This window comes from Thalassophryne amazonica, chromosome 11, assembly GCF_902500255.1.
Source record: "Thalassophryne amazonica chromosome 11, fThaAma1.1, whole genome shotgun sequence".
Taxonomy (NCBI): Eukaryota; Metazoa; Chordata; class Actinopteri; order Batrachoidiformes; family Batrachoididae; genus Thalassophryne; species Thalassophryne amazonica.
This window is the reverse complement of record NC_047113.1, coordinates 21,528,944-21,552,110: the sequence shown is the minus strand read 5'-3', so window position 1 is coordinate 21,552,110 and position 23,167 is coordinate 21,528,944. Positions and strand designations below refer to the sequence as shown.

At 42.6% G+C, this 23,167-nt stretch overlaps 1 protein-coding gene across 3 annotated transcripts in view; it reads left to right on the top strand.

The window, feature by feature from the left end:
• Window positions 1–22,156, top strand: part of f8 (coagulation factor VIII, procoagulant component) — a 59,329-nt gene extending 37,173 nt beyond the window's left edge. For 2 of the 3 annotated variants that reach the window (XM_034181175.1, XM_034181176.1), the window contains exons 17-27: window positions 2,672–2,911; window positions 3,925–4,153; window positions 5,085–5,267; window positions 5,702–5,818; window positions 9,272–9,343; window positions 9,731–9,816; window positions 9,980–10,135; window positions 14,544–14,688; window positions 14,791–14,933; window positions 16,872–17,054; window positions 21,669–21,824. In XM_034181175.1, the coding sequence (XP_034037066.1) occupies window positions 2,672–2,911; window positions 3,925–4,153; window positions 5,085–5,267; window positions 5,702–5,818; window positions 9,272–9,343; window positions 9,731–9,816; window positions 9,980–10,135; window positions 14,544–14,688; window positions 14,791–14,933; window positions 16,872–17,054; window positions 21,669–21,824 (1,710 nt within the window). Of the gene's footprint in view, window positions 1–2,671; window positions 2,912–3,924; window positions 4,154–5,084; window positions 5,268–5,701; window positions 5,819–9,271; window positions 9,344–9,730; window positions 9,817–9,979; window positions 10,136–14,543; window positions 14,689–14,790; window positions 14,934–16,871; window positions 17,055–21,668 lie in introns of all 3 variants that reach the window. The other variant, XM_034181174.1, reaches the window with a different exon arrangement.
• The last annotated feature ends 1,011 nt before the right edge of the window (window positions 22,157–23,167 follow it).

The following is a 23,167-nucleotide window of genomic DNA, read 5'->3' as shown; positions in this document are numbered from 1 at the left end:
CAAGGTTCTCCATCCTTGTGCCTACTTTTCCCGCAGGTTGACCCCAGCTGAACGGAACTATGACGTCGCAATCGGGAACTTCTTGCGGTGAAGGAGGCTCTTGAGGAGTGGAGACACCTGTTGGAGGGAGCATCGGTACCATTTACGGTTTTCACGGACCATCGGAACCTCGAGTACATCCGGACCGCGAAGCGTCTGAACCCCAGGCAAGCCCGCTGGTCGCTGTTCTTCGGGCGTTTTGACTTCCGGATCACCTACCGCCCCGGGACAAAGAACCAACGATCTGACGCCCTGTCCCGGGTGCATGAAGAGGAGGTCAGGACCGAGCTGTCAGACCCCCCTGAAACCATCATCCCAGAGTCCACTGTCGTGGCCACCCTTACCTGGGACGTGGAGAAGACCGTCCGGGAGGCCCTGACACGGAGCCCGGACCCGTGGACAGGTCCGAAGGACAAACTGTACGTCCCACCAGAGGCCAGGGCTGCGGTCCTTGACTTCTGTCACGGTTCCAAGCTCTCCTGTCACCCAGGGGTGCGAAGGACCGTGGCAGTGGTCCGGCAGCGCTTCTGGTGGGCGTCTATGGAAGCCGACGTCCGGGAGTATGTCCAGGCCTGCACCACCTGTGCCAGGGGCAAAGCCGACCACCACAAGGCCCAAGGCCTCCTCCAGCCTCTGCCTGTGCCTCGTCGGCCCTGGTCTCATATCGGCCTGGACTTTGTCACAGGCCTCCCGCTGTCCCAGGGCAACACCACCATCTTAACGATAGTGGACCGGTTCTCCAAGGCGGCCCTCCCGAAGCTCCCGACGGCCCAGGAGACTGCAGACCTCCTGGTCCACCACGTCGTGCGTCTGCATGGGATTCCAGCAGACATTGTCTCAGATCGTGGTCCTCGGTTCTCCTCCCAGGTCTGGAGGAGTTTCTGCAGGGAACTGGGGGCCACCGTCAGTCTCTCGTCTGGGTACCACCCCCAGACGAATGGGCAGGCAGAGCGGACTAACCAGGAACTGGAGCAGGCCCTCCGCTGCGTGACCTCCGCGCACCCGACGGCCTGGAGTGACCATCTGGCCTGGATCGAGTACGCTCATAACAGCCAAGTCTCGTCTGCCACCGGCCTCTCCCCGTTTGAAGTGTGTTTGGGGTGCCAGCCCCCATTGTTCCCGCTAGTGGAGGGAGAGGTTGGGGTGCCCTCGGTCCAGGCCCATCTGAGAAGGTGCCGTCGGGTGTGGCGTACCGCCCACTCTGCCCTGCTCAAAGCCCGGACGAGGGCCAAGAACCATGCAGACCGCCAGCGTGCCCCGGCCCCTGCGTATCAGCCTGGGCAGGAGGTTTGGCTTTCCACAAAGGACATTCCCCTGCAGGTGGAATCCCAGAAGTTGAAGGACAGATACATTGGACCTTTCCCCATACTCAAGATCCTCAGTCCAGCCGCAGTGAAGCTGAAGCTGCCAGCTTCACTGCGGATCCACCCGGTTTTCCATGTGTTATGCATCAAACCTCACCACGTTTCACCCCTCTGTACCCCCGGACCGGCGGCGCCTCCTGCCCGGATCATCGACGGGGAGCCGGCTTGGACCGTGCGCCGGCTCCTGGATGTCCGTCGGAAGGGCCGGGGGTTCCAGTATTTGGTGGACTGGGAGGGGTATGGACCCGAAGAACGCTCCTGGGTGAAGAGGAGCTTCATCCTGGACCCGGCCGTCCTGGCCGACTTCTACCAGCGGCACCCGGACAAGCCTGGTCAGGCACCAGGAGGCGCCCGTTGAGGGGGAGGTCCTGTTTTGTGGGCCGCTGATGAGGAGGTACTGCTGGCCTACCACCACCAGATGGCGCCCTGCTTGAAGTGCGGGCTTCAAGCATGAGAGGGCGTCATAGCAACCGGGAGTGACAGCTGTTACTCGTCATCAGCATCAGCTGTCACTCATCCACATCATCACCACCACCTTAAAGGCCGGACTGCAACTCCACCTCCCCGCCGAGAAATCAGCTACCAATCAGGTAATTCTCTGCTAAACCTTAACTTCGAGTATTAGTCTGATCTCTTTTTGCAGCCGTTTTCCTGGGACGGATACCCTGTCTGCGGAGTTGGCGTTTGGTGTGGACTGCGACGGCTTCGCCTCACACCCCACCCAGATAAGTGGTTATCTCAGGAGCTGCACGAGTGTGTGATTGGAGGTGGAGGTTCTCCCTCCTTACTGAATACAGACTGTGGGATTACGGAGTGTGCGACCTCACACTCATCAGGACTGTCTCTGTTCTCTGCCAGCAGTACTGGGTCTGACTGCTGAAGACAGCGGCCACCTGGGGCGCAGGGCTTGGCGGCTCCAGTGTTATTCAGCTCCATTGGCAGTGGAAGCTGTATGGGATCCGGCTCTTCTCTCGCCAGGCGTCTTCTATCGTCGAGCCTGCCCACACGTCACCTGGTGTATGATTGACAGTCACTATATTGTTATTGTCTGTACGTCGTTGTGCGATTCACAACATTAAATTGTTACTTTTGGCTTATCCATTGTCCGTTCATTTACGCCCCCTGTTGTGGGTCCGTGTCACGTCACTTTCACAACACCATGGTTGAAGTGGAACGCAATCCACTTCTGTGAATGCCATTTTTGTTGAAGGTCCATTGTATAATATCAATTAAATTGCTTTTTTTCTCCCTTATTTGTCTTATCTAAGGTGATTTTTAAGAACAAAGCATCCAGGCCTTACTCCTTTCACCTTCAGGGAGTGTATGACCGCAGCCAGGGGGCCGGCCTTGCTCAGACCTACGGCTCCTCTGCACCAGCTGGGATCCCAGGAGCGCCTGTGGCTCCTGGGGAGGCCCGGGCCTACAGCTGGAGAGTAACCAAGAAACAAGGCCCTGATAGTACAGATTTCGACTGCAAGGCTGGAGCTTACTACTCCACTGTGGACAAGGTCTGTATGCATGTGTGCAAGGTTTAGTCTTAACTTTGGTGTTGAAATCAATGAAAGAGACAGAACACAGTATTCACTTTGAGTTTACACCTGACTTTATAGATGATCTTGTATTTAAACACAGCTCCAACTGTTCCATGTGTCGGGCATAAACAAACACGAGTGGAATCCTAAGTGACATCACAGAGAAAACCCAGCAACAAAAACAAAAATGGCTGCTGCTAGTGATGAATGTTGTGTATCACAAAAGCAAAAGGTATTTTGGTATTATATTGACAGTACCTCGGTAAAGTAGGTACTTTTCTTGACATTAGTCACTTTTATTTGGGGATAAAGAAGGAGTCTTGGTAAAAATGCCAAAATCTGTAGATCTTCTCTCATCTGTCCTAATCCAACTTTTGCTTTTATGGTTCAGTTACAACCAGATACAGTCTTACTTGAATAGATATCTGGAGGTGATTAGATTTTGGAGTAGGATGAATAAGGTCAAGGAAAACATTATAACATTATAAATACCTTATTTTTTTGGTGGTGGGGGAGGGGGTATATCTCAGCAACCAAGAAACCTAGATGTGTGGTCTGCAGCACATATTGATCAGCAAATTATTTGTGATTGATTGGTACGAATGATGTCATAATGAAGTCACACAGATGTCATATGAAGGGGTCACCAACCCTGTTCCTGGAGAACACCTGCCCTGTATGTTTTCCACGTCTACCTGCTCAAGTCACACCTGATTTTTAAAAATGGGTGTTTTCCAGCTCTTGATTGGCTGAGAATACCTGATAGAGTTAATGCAGAGAGGACAGGTGCTCTCCAGAAGTAGGGTTGGAGTCATACACCATTACAGACGTGTATATTTATATTGTGGTGGGTAGAGCATGCAGGGCGTGTATCAGCCCTCTGAAGCCTTTTTAAATGTTTCTTTTTTTTCTTTTTTTTTTGTAAATAACAGCAACTTGACTTTTGTTAAACTACACTAAAAATTAATGAAGCTCCTTCTGTGTTTTAGGAGAAGGACCTTCACTCGGGTCTGATTGGTCCACTTATCATCTGTAAGCCTGGGAGCTTTCAGGCTCAGCTGAACTTGGAGCCAGACTTCCAGGAGTTCGCTCTGCTCTTCCACACCTTTGATGAAACTAAGAGCTGGTACCTGCAGGAGAACCTGCAGAAGCACTGCTCCCCACCCTGCCAGGCAAACCCCGAAGACCCCTGGTACCAGATCAGCAATAAGTTTGCAGGTGAAGAAATTAAGCTGTTGGTACTGTTCTCGTTCATGATAGTTGATGATTGCACTGAATTATTTTTTTTTCCCCTGGGCAATTTTTAAAATCTATAACCTGTACTGATTAACTAAAAATTAATGTTGGAATTAATGTTGGAAATCATTACCATTACGGTTCAGGGTGCCAGCAACCTGATATTTTGGAACTGTAATAGATGGACATTAGTCAGAATTACTGGATGGACTACCAGAAATAAAATAAATAAATAAAATAAAAACAAAATCCACTCTTCTATTGGAAGTCTGAGTCCTGTTGTGGTGTGTATATGTATGTATGTTTAGGGGAGCAGAGTGTTTGTTTCACAGTTAGTTGATGTTTTGTTAGATGCTAAATTAAGTGCAAAGTACATCGAGACAAATGGATCGATTCACAAATTAGCTGTTTAAAGTCTGTGAAAATGGTATCAGATTGGTATCTACGTATATTTAGGGGAGGTGATGGTCTAGTGGTTAAGGCAAAGTCCTCAATCCCCTAGTTGCCTCTGGTGTGTAGTGAGCGCCTTAAGGTGTGATACACCCTGGACAGGACACCAGTCTGTCGCTGGGTCACATATAGACAGACAAACACACTCACACCTGCACGCACACCTACAGGCAATTTAGTTTCCAGTTCACCTAACTTGCATGTCTTTTGGATGTGGGAGGAAGCCGGAGCACCCAGAGGAAACCCACGCAAACACAGGAGAACATGCAAACTCCACACAGAAAGGCCACAGGTGGGAATCAATCCCATGACCTTCCTGCTGTGAGGCAACAGTGCTAACCACTAAGCCAGTGTGCTGCCCATCAAAGTTTATACTTAGGCAAAATTAATCTACTTGAATTTGATTTCTTGTTCTCTTTCTCAACATGTCACCCTGACTGATAAATGACACCTGTTTCAATAGCAATAAACGGCTACGTGGCAGAGACGCTTCCTGGCCTGTTGGTTGCCCAGCACCAGCTGGTCAGATGGCACCTTCTGAATGTAGGAAGTGATGGAGAGTACCACGCTGTGCACTTCCGTGGCTTACCTTTCACTATTCACACCAAACAGGAACACCGAATGGGAATCTACAACCTCTTTCCTGGTAAACCCCAATTCACTTTAAGATGTATTAAATTATATTCCACCCCACCCCCTTTCTCTGTTTGATTCTTATACTGAAATATGGTTTTGACTAAATTTAAATGTATATATTTATTGATTTTTTTTCTGTAGAATTAGTCTGTTTAAACAAAATAGTTTCTTTAATAAAGCTCCATCCGATATAAACACAAATCCGTACAAGCTATGTCTTTGAATGCATCCAGTCTAATGAGTTAAACCCAACTTACATATTGTCTAATTAAAGTAACACTGGACTATATATTTTTTTTTTCTTTTATGAAAAATCAGTTCAATTTAGTCTGTTATGAGCAGTTAGACAACTTGCTGTCTGGAGAGCTTTCATACTGGTTCTTGTTTCATACATCTTGTTAGTTGCACTGGATTCTATTGCTCATATATTCTTCACCTGTCCAGGTGTCTTTGGTACAGTGGAGATGAGACCCCCCACAGTTGGCACCTGGTTGGTGGAATGCACCATAGGAGAAAATCAGCTGGCTGGCATGAGAGCTAAGCTACTGGTATATAATCCACGTAAGTCCACTTACCTCTTAAATGTTTTTTTAAATTATTGTTATTTATTAAATAACAAAATTTCTAATATTCTGTAACAAAGCAGTCAACATGCTGCATGTCTTAATTTTGGTGATCAACTGACTTTTCATGTTCTGCCACCAACAGATTTAATTACCTTCTGTGGATTATATGATTATCACATCTGTCTGTTTACTTGTTTGTCTGTGTTTTGGACAAGATATCTCAAAAAGAAATAGAACTGTTTCTACAAGATTGTGTGAGCCATGGTCATTGTACCAGGGCTTCATCCCAGAATTGTTTTGAATCGGTTAGTTCTGACTGAGCAGAATCAGCATTTTAATTTTTCAGGTCTTAGGTTCCACCTCAAAATTTATCATTGCTGTAATGGTTAGAACCAATACAAATGCCACTTATTAATATTCCATTTAAGGCTGTGTGACATAACAGCATTCATCTTTCAGGCATTATAAAAATGTCGCTTGATGCTGACAATATTTGACTTGTCTGTCACTAATGATGGAATTAACAAGCTAGGCTATGGTTAGCATAACAGGAGCTAGCTATTTCCAACATGAATTCTCTTTACATTGATGAAGTTGATGTTTAAGATCAACATTATTTCAAAGGTACATTGCAAAAAAATTACATCTTCTGGTTGGAAACAGGGAGACTGCACCACATTTTATTTTAATCACCTGTCATGAGTTTCTCTCAACCATTCTAAAACAGTCCAGAGGAAGACAGGAAGTAAAGTCAGCACCATGTTATTGCAAGCAGAAATTACTTCAATTTGTAATAAAAGAACAACAACAACAACAAAAAATAATCACTTGCCATTATTTTAAATAAACCTTTCTGTTCCAATATATATACAGCGGTTAAAATAAGTATTGAACATGTCACCTTTTTTCTCAGTAAATATATTTGTAAAGGTGCTGTTAACATGAATGTTGGTACAAATGGAAAAAATCTACCAAGACATTCTTGGTAAAAATCTGCTGCCAACTACCAGGATGATGAAGATGAAATGAGGGTGGACATTTCAGCAAGACAATGATCCCACACACAGTCAAGTAAGCTCTTTCAGAGAATGAAAATAAAGCTGCTAGAATGCCCCAGTCAATCACAGGACTTGGATCCAACAGAAAAATCTTTGGAACGAACTAAAACTTCACAAAAGATGTCCACAGAACTTTCAAAATTACACCTGAGCAATGCAGGGGACTAGTTTGTCCATACAGGAGGCATCTTGAAGATGTCATCACCAACAACTGCTTTTGTACGAAATAGTAAATAAATTTCAGTAAGCGTGTTCAATACTTTTCTCCTGTGTCATTCCATTTTATTTTATTACACATAACTTAATTTCTTATTTCTTATTTGTTTTGGTTCCTTTGCATTTATGGATTACTTGGGTTGTTATCGACATTTGGTGAAAAAAATTCAAGTTCATGTTTATATACGAGGTCTGTTAGAAAAGTATCAGACCTTTTTTTTTTTTTTTCAAAAACCTGATGGATTTGAATCATGTTTGCTTGCATGAGCCAACCTTGAACCTTCGTGTACATGCGTGATTTTTTTCACGCCTGTCGGTTGCGTCATTTGCCTGTGAGCAGGCTTTGTGTGAGCACTGGTCCTCCCCCCTCGTTGAATTTTCATTGCGAGGAAAAGATCAAATTTTTCCAGAAACTGTGAGAGACAGCCAGGTGGAAACCATTGGGAAGATTCAGATGGCTTTCGGTGACAATCCTATGGGCATCACACAGATTAAGGAGTGTTACAACCAGTTTAAAGATGGCGCACAATGGCGGAGGCCATCGACAGGCTGAAACGACCAGATCATTTCCAAAGTGAACGCTGTGTTGATCCGGGACGTCGTCTGACTACCAGAGAAATTGCAGAAGAGGTGGACATCAGCACTTTTTCGGCACATTCCACTGTGACAGAAGATTTTGTAATGAAAGACATGCGGAGGGTTTGCGCGTCGGGATGGAGCCACTAATGGCGCAGAACAAAAAGCACCTCCGTGTTAGAAGTCTCACAGGACATGTTGTGACATGTCCAGCTCTTACACAATTTCTCGGATACTCACTCGACTGAAAAGCCACCGAAAGCCGTCTGAATCTTCCGAATGGTTTCCACCTGGCTGTCTCTCACAGTTTCTGGAAAAATTAGATTCAGCGCTGCTCCAATCGTTCAGACATTTTCCTCGCAATGAAAATTAGACGAGGGGGGAGGACCAGTGCTCACTCAAAGCCTGCTCACAGACGAATGACGCAACCGACAGGAGTGAAAAAAATTACGCATGCGCACAAACGTTCAAGGTTGGCTCATGCAAGCACACGTGATTCAAATCGATCAGGTTTTTGAAAAAAAAAAAAAAGGTCTGATACTTTTCTAACAGACCTCGTATATATATATATATATATATATATATATATATATATATATATATATATATATATATATATAGTTGCCTTGTTTAGTTTTTGTGCCTTGTGATATGTCAGATGTTTTTCAATTTCATTTTCATTCTTTGAACTGGTTCAAGACTTTCAGTGCATTACATCAGTAGATTTTTCCATGTTTGAGGACTTTTAACTCTCAACATTGTTGTCACAAACCTGAAATAAATCCGCATAGCCACACAGCACCATTTCCAGCAATCTAAAAAAAAAAACCCCAAAACAATAATATAATATAGAGTACTGTATTTCCCTTTTTTCTCATCACCATGAATCATACTCTCAACCACGTCTTTTGTAACAGTAAAGAACTAAGTAGGTCTGCACAGTCAACATGTATGAAGACCACAGAAAATAAACGCATGTATGAGGGCTACTCCTGAAAATACATAAATACAGTATTTAAAATTTCCAGAATAAATAGTACAAGGAAAATGTTTTATTTGTTGTTACCATTCACTTATTATATCAAAAGAAATTATTTGATCTTTCTTCAAAATAAAATATTTAGCAAATACAAAATAAGCCTAATTGTGAAAATCAATACCAATGTAAGTTCTTAATACACTGTAATAAGATCTTCTCTGTGTCTTATTTAAGTACATACATGCCCAGTTTTGCTCACTGTTTTCTGGCAATATATTCTAAAAATATTGGTGCTACTTTTTCAAAATATGCCCGACTCTCAAAAATGTATTTTTTTAAAGCAACTTTACTCTTGTCTTGTGTCTTCTTTCCTAAAATAATGTTTAATTTGATCATTTCATTAATTTGATCACAGCCTTATTTTTAAACAAAGCATTTTGTTGTGCAATTATAGTTTTTTTTTCCAGTGCATTTTTTTGGGGGGGTGGGGGGGCGTGGTGAGAAATAAAATTTTGTCCTTTTTCCAGTGGTGGCCTTAATAACCTCTGTGTGTTTTGAATATTTAACATTAATAATTTGCTCTGGACCTGAACTTTGTTGTGCTTTTTTTCATGCACAGAATGTGTTTTACCTCTGGGGATGAAATCAGGAAGGATAGAAGATTCCCAGATTACTGCATCAAATCACTTCAGTAAGACAGCTTTTTTAAAAGCTTCATATCACAGATACATGCATGTTTAAAGAGGTTTTTCTCTTTTCTTTTTATTTCTTTAGCAATTAAAGCACTCTGACTTTTCAAGTTTATATTTGAAAGACTGGATATATTGACATATAGCCGAAATTTAAGGGTTCTGCTTGATACAAGTGGGGACCAGTGAATTTCCCTTTAAAATAATTTGCAGACATACATTTATATGTTAGTTTAAATTACAACGTTGGCCCGGTGGGGCATATCTGGGTTGGCTCGGGTAGGCACATGTAAAGTATAATTTTTGGTTTGCATGCAATTTAAGCAGTGTTGTTGTAAATTATATTGCTTATGATGGATTGTTTTTGTGATTGCACCTTGTGTGTTCAGATAACTGGGAACCCAGACTAGCGAGGCTGGAGCTGTCTGGATATATCAATGCCTGGATTGGGAAAAGCAAATTTTCATGGCTACAGGTGGACAAAGAACTTTCAGTATTGCAGTTAGAACTTTATCTTATACAGAAAGTTGCTTCAAATTGTGGAACTGCTTTAATTTATGTTATGTGATAGGATTTCTGTCAGTATTCTCATATCTTCACAGTGTAAGATCTATGTTGGTGTATGTCTATGTTTTAAGGTGGACCTCCGAAAGCCCACACTGTTGCACGGCGTACAGACACAAGGAGTCAGAGTTACTCTAAAGGATTGCTTCATTACACACTTCACAATCTCCTACAGCCTAGACCAGGAGACTTGGACTACCTACAGAGGACATAGCAAGAGACCCACCTACGTATGTCCATGTGTCAGACTCACATTGCAGAGTCATTATACAGTAAAATAACAGCTCATAGAGCTGCGCAAACTCTTCGAGAGTCCCATTACTGCAGACAGACAAGACTTTAAAAACTAGAATTGTTTCAGTGATGCACGAGTTGATCCTAAAATACCTTTATTTTTTTTAAACACTGAAATCCCTAGTTTTAACACATGCCATTGTAGTTGTATTTGCACTGTACAGAACATGTATTGAATGAAATTATTTGTTGTTTTATTTGCAGCAGAGTTGCAATCAGTAGCTCCCATAATCAGCCTCTTGCATCATTTTGTGAGCTTTTGTGGTGATAAACCATCTATTCATGTCAACTATGAAGTTACAGGGTGTACAATGTCAATCATATGTTGAGCTGATGATTCATAATTATTGTTACACATTTTTTAAAAGCAACATTTGAAAGACTGCACTTGGAAACTAGCATGTGGACTACATGGTGTATACAACATGTAACATTATTCAAAATTATAAAACAAAAGATACCACCAAACAGAAATTAGGATTGGCTTTGTAGTCTTGAGCTTGGGATCAAATTAGTCACAACATTCTGTAAATATGTAGCTATCTTTTCATCCAGGCTCAAAACAGGCATTTCTAATAGTTTTCAGGGAAAAAATTCGGTTTGAAATAAAAACTTGATTTCCCCAATTCCAAAATATGCTGTTTCCATAGACTTTTTTTTTTGGGGGGGGGGGGGGGGGGGGTATTTTACCATGGCAGCATTTCAGTTTCTGACAAACTGCCCAGAGCAAGGGTCACTGCAGGTTTCCATCTGACATAGTTGATGTTTTTATGCCCTGTGCCCATGTCATCTAAATAACCTCAACCCCACCTAAAAACGAGGCGGGGTTGAGTGCAGAGCTGATGTGATGATATCATCCATCACCAGAAAGTGTTTGTGTCTTAGAGAACACCAAAACCTGGTCGAAAGTCTTGTGCTGTCTGGACGCGGACCTCAGCACTGACCTGACTTTAACTCATCGACCCGACCGGTCAACCTGACAGTAACAGCTTCATAATGCACATTAACTCTGCTTGCACCTGTCATCACCAGGCATCTGCAATGGGGTACTAAGTCTGTAGGAAGCGGTTGTTTTTCTGGTGAAATATTCAGGTTGGGTTATAGTATTTTGCAACGCACAACGTGCAACAGGAAACTCATTTGTGAACTTCTTTACATCCATTGTTTCTCAATCATTTCAACTCACTAAAAACACATGAAAAGACATTAAAAAATAATTTGAAAAAGATTCTTCATGTCCTTTGTGTGATGTAAATCATATGAAACAACCATTTTAGGGAAACAAAGGGTATTAGATTTAATATGCAGAGCAGCGGGTGGGATTAAACTTTTTTGTTTGTAATTACTTGTAGTATTTTTCTCAAGTTCAAGGAAGGAAGAATAAAATGGACTGCCTGAAAAATAGCCAATTAGCCTGAAAGCATGTTTAGATGTCTTCCACAGTGTAAAAATGCACATTCCTCGTGCAGCCAGCAGATGACACGTCACGATGTGTGAGGAGTCATTCAGTTGCTCAGACAGTCAGTCATGCAACATTTCAGGATTTATTTCACTTGGACTGGCCCAACTGTCACCAAAACTGGTATATGCATTACACATAGTGATCCCAAGAAACCTATTGATTTTGGGGTCATCCGTAGGGAGCTCGGAGTAAAGTCGCTGCTCCTTCGTATTGAAAGGAGCCAGCTGAGGTGGTTCGGGCATCTGGTAAGGATGCCTCCTGGGCGCCTCCCTAGGGAGGTGTTCCAGGCATGTCCATCTGGGAGGAGGCCCCAGGGAAGACCCAGGACTAGGTGGACTAGGACTAGGACTAGGACTAGGTCCCACACTGGCCTGGGAACGCCTCAGGATCCCCCAATCAGAGGTGGTCAATGTGGCATCGGAAAGGGAAGTCTGGGGTCCCCTGCTGGAGTTGTTGCCCCAGTGGCAGTGGCAGGAAAATCGTACGCCTCTAAAATGTGGTATCAGTGCACACACACATCACTCAGAATGGTTGCAAGTTCAGTAAACTTGCACATAGGTATAAATAAAGATAAGTTTGAGTTTAAGTTTTTTGGTTTGAATCATATTTGTCTAATAGATTACAATTTGTTCATGTAAATGGGGAATCTTCTTCACAGACTAAAGTTAATTATGGAGTTCCACAAGGTTCTGTGCTAGGACCAATTTTATTCACTTTATACATGCTTCCCTTAGGCAGTATTATTAGACGGTATTGCTTAAATTTTCATTGTTACGCAGATGATACCCAGCTTTATCTATCCAAGAAGCCAGAGGACACACACCAATTAGCTAAACTGCAGGATTGTCTTACAGACATAAAGACATGGATGACCTCTAATTTCCTGCTTTTAAACTCAGATAAAACTGAAGTTATTGTACTTGGCCCCACAAATCTTAGAAACATGGTGTCTAACCAGATCCTTACTCTGGATGGCATTACCCTGACCTCTAGTAATACTGTGAGAAATCTTGGAGTCATTTTTGATCAGGATATGTCATTCAGTGCGCATATTAAACAAATATGTAGGACTGCTTTTTTGCATTTACGCAATATCTCTAAAATCAGAAAGGTCTTGTCTCAGAGTGATGCTGAAAAACTAATTCATGCATTTATTTCCTCTAGGCTGGACTATTGTAATTCATTATTATCAGGTTGTCCTAAAAGTTCCCTAAAAAGCCTTCAGTTAATTCAAAATGCTGCAGCTAGAGTACTGACGGGGACTAGAAGGAGAGAGCATATCTCACCCATATTGGCCTCTCTTCATTGGCTTCCTGTTAATTCTAGAATAGAATTTAAAATTCTTCTTCTTACTTATAAGGTTTTGAATAATCAGGTCCCATCTTATCTTAGGGACCTCGTAGTACCATATCACCCCAATAGAGCGCTTCGCTCTCAGACTGCAGGCTTACTTGTAGTTCCTAGGGTTTGTAAGAGTAGAATGGGAGGCAGAGCCTTCAGCTTTCAGGCTCCTCTCCTGTGGAACCAGCTCCCAATTCAGATCAGGGAGACAGACACCCTCTCTACTTTTAAGATTAGGCTTAAAACTTTCCTTTTTGCTAAAGCTTATAGTTAGGGCTGGATCAGGTGACCCTGAACCATCCCTTAGTTATGCTGCTATAGACGTAGACTGCTGGGGGGTTCCCATGATGCACTGTTTCTTTCTCTTTTTGCTCTGTATGCACCACTCTGCATTTAATCATTAGTGATCGATCTCTGCTCCCCTCCACAGCATGTCTTTTTCCTGGTTCTCTCCCTCAGCCCCAACCAGTCCCAGCAGAAGACTGCCCCTCCCTGAGCCTGGTTCTGCTGGAGGTTTCTTCCTGTTAAAAGGGAGTTTTTCCTTCCCACTGTAGCCAAGTGCTTGCTCACAGGGGGTCGTTTTGACCGTTGGGGTTTTACATAATTATTGTATGGCCTTGCCTTACAATATAAAGCGCCTTGGGGCAACTGTTTGTTGTGATTTGGCGCTATATAAAAAAATTGATTGATTGATTGATTGATTGATAAGTGAAGTTTTAAGAGTGGCCATAATAAATATTTAGGAAACCTAAATTTTTGGAGTATGGAGTTAAATTTGTCTCATTAATACCTGCAAATGCACAGAGGGTGATTTACAAATATCCTTTGATTTGTACACGTGCTTTGTGATCCACAAACACAAATTTCTGATTTGTAACGTGTGTGAGTTTTTACAAATAAATGTTTATTTGCAAAACTGAAAATTCTGTTTGTGAAGGGTGACTCAGCATTGGTGAATCACCGAACACACACATTTATCACTTTGCTCAGTTACGCAATATTGAGACATTCTCAGCGCAAAACTGCAGTTGAGATCCACAAATATGTCAGTCGCTATTAACATTATTGGCAAAATTATTGGGGGAGCTGAGGGGGGGGGGGTTGGCTCATTATTGGGTGGGCTTAAGCCCCCCAAGCTCCCCCTTGGCGCCACCACTGTGTTGCCCCAACGACCTGAACCCAGAAAAGTGGTTGAAGATGAGACGAGATGAGAAGGTTAGAGGTCATGGTGACTGGGGCATACTTTGTAAATATCTTGTGAATTTCCTAATTGCCTGATTGCCTGTCACCAAATTGCTGTGTGTAAGGCAGGGTGACCTCAGGAAGCCAAGTCATCTGGGTGTGAAAATATTACAAGTCAAAACCACTGAACTGTTCTTTGTTAAAGCTTCCTGAAGAAAAGCGACAATCATCAAGCTTATCAATTTTTGCCCACGGCACCGTGGCTTAGTGCAGACGATGCAACTGTCTTAAGGCCACTTAAAGATAATTCTGTGTCTTAATTTACAAATCTTAAGCAAATATTTCTGTTACTGTTTCAGATCTTTAATGGCAACATGGACAGTTCAAAGGTGAAGGAAAACCGTTTCTCCCCACCCACTGTAGCGCGGTACATCAGGATTCAGCCAGTGAACTTTGTGAGAAGACCTGCTCTGCGGCTGGAGCTGCTGGGCTGCGATCTCAACAGTGAGTAGCACCAGTGAGAAATTTATCTCACATTCACTCAGTGAAGGTACTGAGAATTGCGTGCGTGTGTGTGTGTGTGTGTGTGTGTGTGTGTGAGATCAGGCTGCTCACTGCCCCTCGGCCTCCGGAACATTCCTGACAGCAGCTTCAGTGCTTCCTCAGTTCATTCATCTCTGCTGCGAACATGGAGCCCCGCCCTCGCCCGCCTCCATCAGGAAGGCAGGGTCAATGCGTGGCGACCAAAGGTGCGCATATACACACACACATACACACACAACATATTACATTTCAGAAAAGTCTCGACAGGTACTCTCAATAGATAGATAGTTATATATTGTCCATCCAGAAAGTATTCACAGTGCTTCACTTTTCCACATTTTATGTTACAGCCTTATGCCAAAATGTTAAAATGTCCAACTTTTGCAAATGTATTAAAAATTAAAAAAAAAAAAAAAGAAATCACATATACATAAGTATTCACAGTCTTTGCCATGAAGCTCAAAATTGAGCTCAGGTGCATCCTGTTTCCACTGATCATGCTTGAGATGTTTCTACAGCTTAATTGGAGTCCACCTGGGGTAAATTCATTGGATTGGACATGATTTTGTAAAGCACACACCTGTCTACATATAAGGTCCCACAGTTGACAGTGCATGTCAGAGCACAAACCAAGCATGAAGTCAATCTTCTAGAAGGACAACCATCTCTGCAGCAATCCACCAATCATGCCTCCATGGTAGAGTGGCCAGATGGAAGCTACTCCTTAGTAAATGTCACATGACAGCCCACCAGGAGTTTGCCAAAAGTCACCTGAAGGACTCTCAGACTGTGAGAAACAAAATTCTCTTGTCTGATGAGACAAAGATTGAACTCTTTGGCGTGAATCCTGTTTGCAGAAAACCAGGCACCATCCCTACAGTGAAGCATGGTGGTGGCAGCATGGAGCTTGAGAGGTGCTGCAAAGAGGAATGGGCAAAACTGCCCAAAGATAGGTGCTCCAAGCTTGTGGCATCATATTCAAGAAGACTTGAGGCTGTAATAGTTTTTATTTTTAACAAATTTACAATAAATAAATTAATAAAAAGGTTTTTTTCATGTCATTGTGAGGTGTTGTGAGCACCTTGCATGGCAGTGCCTTAATATAAGTGTGTATGTGTTTGTGTGAATGTGAGGCATTATTGTAAAGCGCTTCGAACTTCTGATATAGATGGAAAAGTGCTTTAACAATGAAGTCCATTTACCATGAATAGATGGGACACAGAGTTTCGACACAGGTGGTGGTAGAGATGAACATAGTAGAAGTGAAAGGACAAATGACAGTTTAACTGGACATTTTCAGTCAGTTGTGCATAAATTGGCCCTTTTCACCCCCCTTTCTAAACAATATGTCGTGATTGAGTCTGTGGGGTTTATTGTTTGTTGTTGTTTTCTGTTTTGTGGGTTTTTTTGCACTGGGGTTTTGTGGAGGGATTTCTCTTGTCTGCTGTTGAGTGCTTGGTGTCGGGCGTTTCCCTCTTGTCCTCCCTATCTGCTTGCCACGCCCCTTCTGGAACTTTCCTCACACAGCTGTGGTACATTTCCTCCTGATCTCATTCCTTATATTAGCCACTCTTTTTTTTTTCTTGTGAGATTGTTGTGCCCGATGCCACTTTCAAGCATTTGTTCTCAGAGTTTCACAGTCCTGTTTTGCTTTACCGTGTATCGACCTGTCTGCCTGTTTTTGGATCCTGTCTCTGCCTTATGTGTCGGTTACTGTTCCTGTTTTTGGACTGCCTTTTTGTGTACCACACTTACACTGACATTAAACTCTGTTGAGTCCTGAATCCTGCATTTGTGTCTGACCTTTTGGTGCCGTCAGGCGTGTCACAATAGGACAGTTTTATTCAATAATTTTTATTTTATTTTGGCTTTGCTGAATTTATCCACTAGTCACGCTACCCATCTGATTCTGTAGACAAGACGTTTCATTGACATTGTTCCAGTCCACCAAACTGTAAAGGACTGCTGGCCTTGACTGGCCAAATCATTTGCATCAGACTGGTATCCCATCCAGAAGGAGTCCTGTTTCATGTGTAATCCGGACATAAGCACAGGCACCAGAAGGCATCGGACATATATAGAACTTCCTCTGGGCTTTGAATGTATTATTTTAATATTTTACATTTTTGTCTTCTTCACCACAGAACAATAATCCGCATGAGTGGCTCCAGGTGGACCTGGGAAAAATCAAACGCATCACTGGAGTTTTGATGCAAGGAGCACGGTCTTTCTTCAACGAGATGATGGTCACAGAATTCTCTGTCACAGTCAGTCACGATGGCCATTCCTGGAACACTGCATTTGAGGAAGACTCGCAAAGAGAAAAGGTATTTCAACTTACTGTTAAATATGTTTCAGAGTTACATGTGAAACCCCCTCAACCCCCACAGTTCTCTCAGCATCTTGAAGCACCCCATTATAAGCAAATGTAGACCTGAAATAACCAAGCAGAAAACATTGACTGTCCAAAATAAGGCACAGCTGGAAGATGAAAGAGTTGCAGTTCCTTGACTGGCTGCTTGAGGCTGGCTCCAGAAATGAGCAGATTCCTGTAGAAGTCCATGTTAAAATGTCCAACTTTAGAGCAGAAATATACATGTTTGCAATCTGGTAAATATAAATATGGTTTTGGTCTCTGTAGATAGTTTCCTCCTCTGCAACAAATCTACTTGGGGTGAATTTTATTTCTAATTCCTTACTTTAAGACATTTTAAGCCAAAAAGGTGTGCATAATTAAGGGCATGGCTGCTTCGAGTTACAGCTTGTGTTCTGCTACTGTGAGCTGAGCTCCGACTCAGACCTCCATATACTCAGAGGCCACTAACTAACTGGAGCTTTTGTGGAAGACGTGCCTGTCAATTGAACATTTTATTACAAGTAATTGTTGTGTGGCTAATTGTCCTGACAGATTATAGGGATGTGGACAAAGTAGACCAGAGCCTTGATTAGGTTCTGCACCTGATTTCTTGTTTTGCTCTGCCAAATTCACTTAAATTGTACCGGAAGGAAGAACAGGGATTAACAATCAATGTATAGGGAATAAAGAGTATTTTTCTTCATTTTTGCTGAATTTCAGAAGGATCAGCCGTTTCACAAAGATTCTGGTCGATCGCCAAAATCCGGATTAAGGCCAGGAAAACAAGGCCGATTCCCACCACAAAAACCCCCATAACTTCCTTAATACTTAAGATAATCACACGACTTTGGTGTCATTTTATAGGGTTTTTTATGTTCTTTCTGAATTCAGTCAGATTTTATATTGGTATGGGATAGAATTTTTGTACACATCCCTATGGATTATCAAAGACGTCTATGCTGCAGTATTTCCATTGAGTGACATTTATGTCGTTATTTAATTTTGAATGCTAATGGTGGTAGCACTTCTCACAGTTTTCAGTATCATGATGTTTAGCTCCAGTTAATTCAGGATTACTGAGGAAATAAGTGAGTCATAAGATTTAATACTCAAGCAAACCATTGCTAGAACTGCTGCTTATGCAAAAATATACCAGCCCACAGTTTCTTTTGATAGAAAGATGGAGTGGCGTAATTCATGCTACACAGAGAATTAGTGCATCAGATAACAGCATATTTACAGAGGATTCCTTGAAATGGTGATGCAAACACCAAATTTGGCACAAATAATTTACATCAATTTTCACCTAAATTTGAGTAACTAACTTTTGACACCTGTACAAACTGAAATACGAGGTCTACGAGGGCTGTCCATAAAGTATAGGTCCTTTTTATTTTTTTCAAAAACTATATGGATTTCATTCATATGTTTTTACGTCAGACATGCTTGAACCCTCGTGCGCATGCGTGAGTTTTTCCACGCCTGTCGGTGACGTCATTCGCCTGTGAGCACTCCTTGTGGGAGGAGTCATCCAGCCCCTCATCAGAATTCCTTTGTCTGAGAAGTTGCTGAGAGACTGACGCTTTGTTTGATCAAAATTTTTTCTAAACCTGTGAGACACATCGAAGTGGACATGGTTCGAAAAATTAAGCTGGTTTTCGGTAAAAATTTTAACAGCTGATGAGAGATTTTGAGGTGATACTGTCGCTTTAAGGACTTCCCACGGTGCGAGATGTCGCGCAACGCTGTCAGGCGCCGTCGTCAGCCTGTTTCAAGCTGAAAACCTCCACATTTCAGGCTCTATTGATCCAGGACGTCGTGAGAGAACAGAGAAGTTTCAGAAGAAGTCGGTTTCAGCATTTTATCCGGATATTCCACTGTTAAAGATTTTTTTAATGAAAGACGTGCAGACGGATTGCAGCGTCGGCTCGCAGCCGCCGCGACGCTCCGCCACAGGAAAAACACCTCTGTTGGAAGCCTTAAGGACAAGTTGGAACATGTCCAGCTGTTAAACAATTTCTCATATACTCACTCCACTGAAAGCCATCAAAAACCGCCTGGATTTTACAAATGGTTATCAACACGGAGGTGTTTTTCCTGTGCCGCCGCACCGCGCCAGCTGCGTCCCGATACGCGGACCCGTCCGCACGTCTTTCATTAAAAAAAATCTCCTTTAACAGTGGAATATCCGGATAAAATGCTGAAACCGACTTCTTCTGAAACTTCTCTGTTCTCTCACGACGTCCTGGATCAATAGAGCCTGAAATGTGGAGGTTTTAAGCTTGAAACAGGCTGATGACGGCGCCTGGGAGCACTGCGCGATGTCTCGCACTGTGGGAAGTCCTTAAAGCGACAGTATCACCTCAAAATCTCTCATCAGCTGTTAAAATTTTTACCGAAAACCAGCTTAATTTTTCAAACCGTGTCCACTTCGATGTGTCTCACAGGTTTAGAAAAGATTTTGATCAAACAAAGCGCCAGTCTCTCAGCAACTTCTCAGACAAAGGAATTCCGACGAGGGGCTGGATGACTCCTTCCACAAGGAGTGCTCACAGGCGAATGACGTCACCGACAGGCGTGGAAAAACTCACGCATGCGCACGAGGGTTCAAGCATGTCTGACGTAAAAACATATGAATGAAATCCATATAGTTTTTGAAAAAAATAAAAAGGACCTATACTTTATGGACAGACCTCGTATTAGATAAGAAACCGACACTTTTATTATTTTTTTTTAACTATATGGATTTGAATGACGTGCGATTACACCAATCATGCTTGAACCCTCGTGCGCATGCGTGAGTTTTTCACGCGTGTCGGTGACGTCATTTCCCTGTGGGCAGGCCTTGAGTGAGATGTGGTCCAGTCCTCTCGGCTGAATTCCTTTGTTTCACATGCTGCTCGAGACGGCGCGCGTTGCTTTATCAAAATTTTTTCTGGACCTGTGAGGGATATCCGAGTGGACACTATTCGAGAAATTAAGCTGGTTTTCGGTGAAAAGTTTAACGGCTGATGAGAGATTATGGGGCGTTTCTGTCGGTGTAAGGACTTCCCACGGAGCGGGACGTTACGCAGCGCTTCCAGGCGCCGTCGTCGGCCTGTTTCGATCTGAAAACATCCTAATTTAAGGCTTAATTCACCCAGGACGTCGTGAGAGAACAGAGAAGATTCAGAAGAGGCCGGCATGAGGACTTTATGTGAACATTCCACTGTTTAAGGACATTTTGTAATGAAAGACATGCGCGCAAATTCGCCGAGTCGTTTCCGTGACGACTCTGTGTGTGCCGCGACAGGAAAAACACCTCCGTGTTGAAAACCATTTGTAAAATTCAGGCGGCTTTTGATGGCTTTCAACAAGTGAGTAACTAAGAAATTGTTTAACAGCTTGGGCATGTTCCAACTTGCCCGTTAAGGTTTCCAACGGAGGTGTTTTTCCTGTCGCGACCCCCCGCGGTCGGGTCTGGCCCGACATGCGACTCTGCCCGCACGTTCTTTCATTACAAAATGTCCGTTAACAATGGAATGTCCGAATAAACTCCTCATGCCGACTTCTTCTGAAAGTTCTCTGACGACTTACTGGGTCAACAGAGCCTGAAATGTGGACGTTTTCAACTTGAAACGGCGAGACGCTGCCGCCTCGAAGCGCAGATCGCTGTCAGGCACTGTGGGCTGTCCTCACGGCGACACTACCAGACCAAAATCTCTCATCAGCCGTTAAAATTTTTACCGAAAACCAGCTGAATTTATCGAATGGTGTCCACTCAGTTGTGCCTTACAGCTTTTGAAAAAATTTTTATCAAACAAAGCAGCAGTCTCCGAGCCATTCATAAACAATGAAAAAACGACGAGAGGGTGGACCACTCCTCACTCAAAGACTGCCCACAGGCGAATGACGTAACTGACAGGCGTGAAAAAACTCTCGCATGCCCACGAGGGTTCAAGCATGTCTGATGTAATCACACGTGATTCAAATCCATATGGTTTTTGAAAAAAATAATAAGGTCGGATACTTTTCTAATAGACCTCGTATACCTTTGTTACCATCTTTTCTATTTTACCCCGTAACTCCATAGAATTCAGTCGTAGATAGTCCCAACTATACCTTTTTGAAAACCTTATGATCAGACAAGTAATGTGGTATAGTTTTTTAATACGATTGGGGCATTTTTAAGTTTTGGCCCCTGTGCAATTCTTCTTTTGACCCCTACCTGGCTGCCTATAGAAAATTCAAGAGGATACTCTGCTTTTTCAAAAGAATAATGTCTAAGGAGTGTTTGTGCCAAATTTGGAGGTTGCATCACCATTTGAAGGATTTTTCCAGTTATGTGCTGCACTAAATGAAGCAACAACCCCTCTGTGTGTGTTGTAATATGAACTTCTCTGTTGCTTCTTCTGACAGGCAGACTTGCCTATGTGCATGTGATCCGCGTGTGAGTGATTTATCCCTCCATATGACATCTTATTGTGCTCTAACTTACCTTAGCAAGAACAATTTTTGCTGGGGCGAACCTTGTACTCACAAATTTGACTTATTCTTTTCCAAACATCTCGTCTTTTCTATTAATTTCCTTTTCATCTTTCCTCAGATCTTCACAGGAAGCAGTAACCCAGATGAGGAATCCCTGGCTGTTTTCGATCCTCCCCTTTTTGGACGATACCTCCGTATTCACCCTCGGGGTTGGGTCAACGACATCGCCCTACGTTTGGAGGTCCTGGGCTGTGACACTCAGCAGAGCCTCTGAGAATTTCACACAGTACAAACTCACGAACAGCATGCAATGTCACTGTAGAAGCATTTTAGGTGTTACAAGTAGTTTCATCTTTTATTACTGTAAATTTGATGAATGAACAAAAATGTTGGAAAGATTGTAGAATTTGTTTATGAGATTGTGTGTCAGCTACGGTTTACATGTGCATATGTTTCCTCTGCAGCGCTCTTATTTTGAATGTAACCACATGTAAATATGTCAGCTTGGTCAGATGTAAAGAGTTTGAATGATTTCTGTACATCACTGGAAAGGTTTTTATTCACGTATACTGTGTGTTACTGGAGTTTATATAAACATTGAAGCTTTAAGATGTTGGTTGCTTTTCATTTCTGGGTTTGTGTATCTATAAAACTAGGTAATAGTACTCATGGGCATGAAGGCAGTATAGACTATGCCAATCTGATATTTGACCCAGCTGACCTAAATGGTCAACCAAATGATTGATCTCTGACTGACTTTGCCAGTGCAGTTCTGGAATCCACCTGTCTATGTTTGTTCCAAATCCGGTTGAAAATCAAATTTGTTCACCTTTAACTTAGGCAAAATCAATATATTAAAAGCCAAGGGGCCTCTGTGTATGTGTGTATAACTTCCATCATGGAGAAACTGGGGAGAGCTAATATTTGCTGTTTGGTGTGCTTATGTATTTTGGGTCAAGGATGAATGTTGCAAAAATGGAAAGTTAATAGGTCTAATATTTTTAGAGAAATTACGGGTATTACATAACAGCGGTAAACAATGGATGTTGATATCACCATTAATCAGTCTCTGGTAACCAGACAAGCTCTGAACAAAAGAAATATCTCAACCTTTCCAGTTGCAAAACATGACATCGACCAAATCTGCCAAATAATAAATACAATTATTCATAAAACTTTCTCATTTTAATTTCCTTCACCTTTCTGTTAAAATCCTTGTAGAAACTTTACATAATTGATTACCACCCTTGAAAAATGTCGCTACTACATATGTGTACTACGTTTGGTGGACGTCAGTGTGGAAAAAAGCCTAAATTTTGACTTTTAACCACAGTGAACTTGATTTTTGCCAAAGCATACTCTTTAAGGTAGCTTTGTTGGTTGATCATCATTCACATATCAAGTTTGGCAAAAAAAATCAGACAAAGAACATTGGATCAGTAAGAGAGACAAACCAAAATTTTGTCCATTGACCTCAATAACCATGACCTTTCCAAAACCTTTTAAAAGCAATTCTGGGGTCACCTTTCATTCACATACCAAGGTTGGTGGGAATCTGCCAAAGCACCTGGAAGAAGTATGGGAACAAATATAGACAAACATATTACAGTATGATCT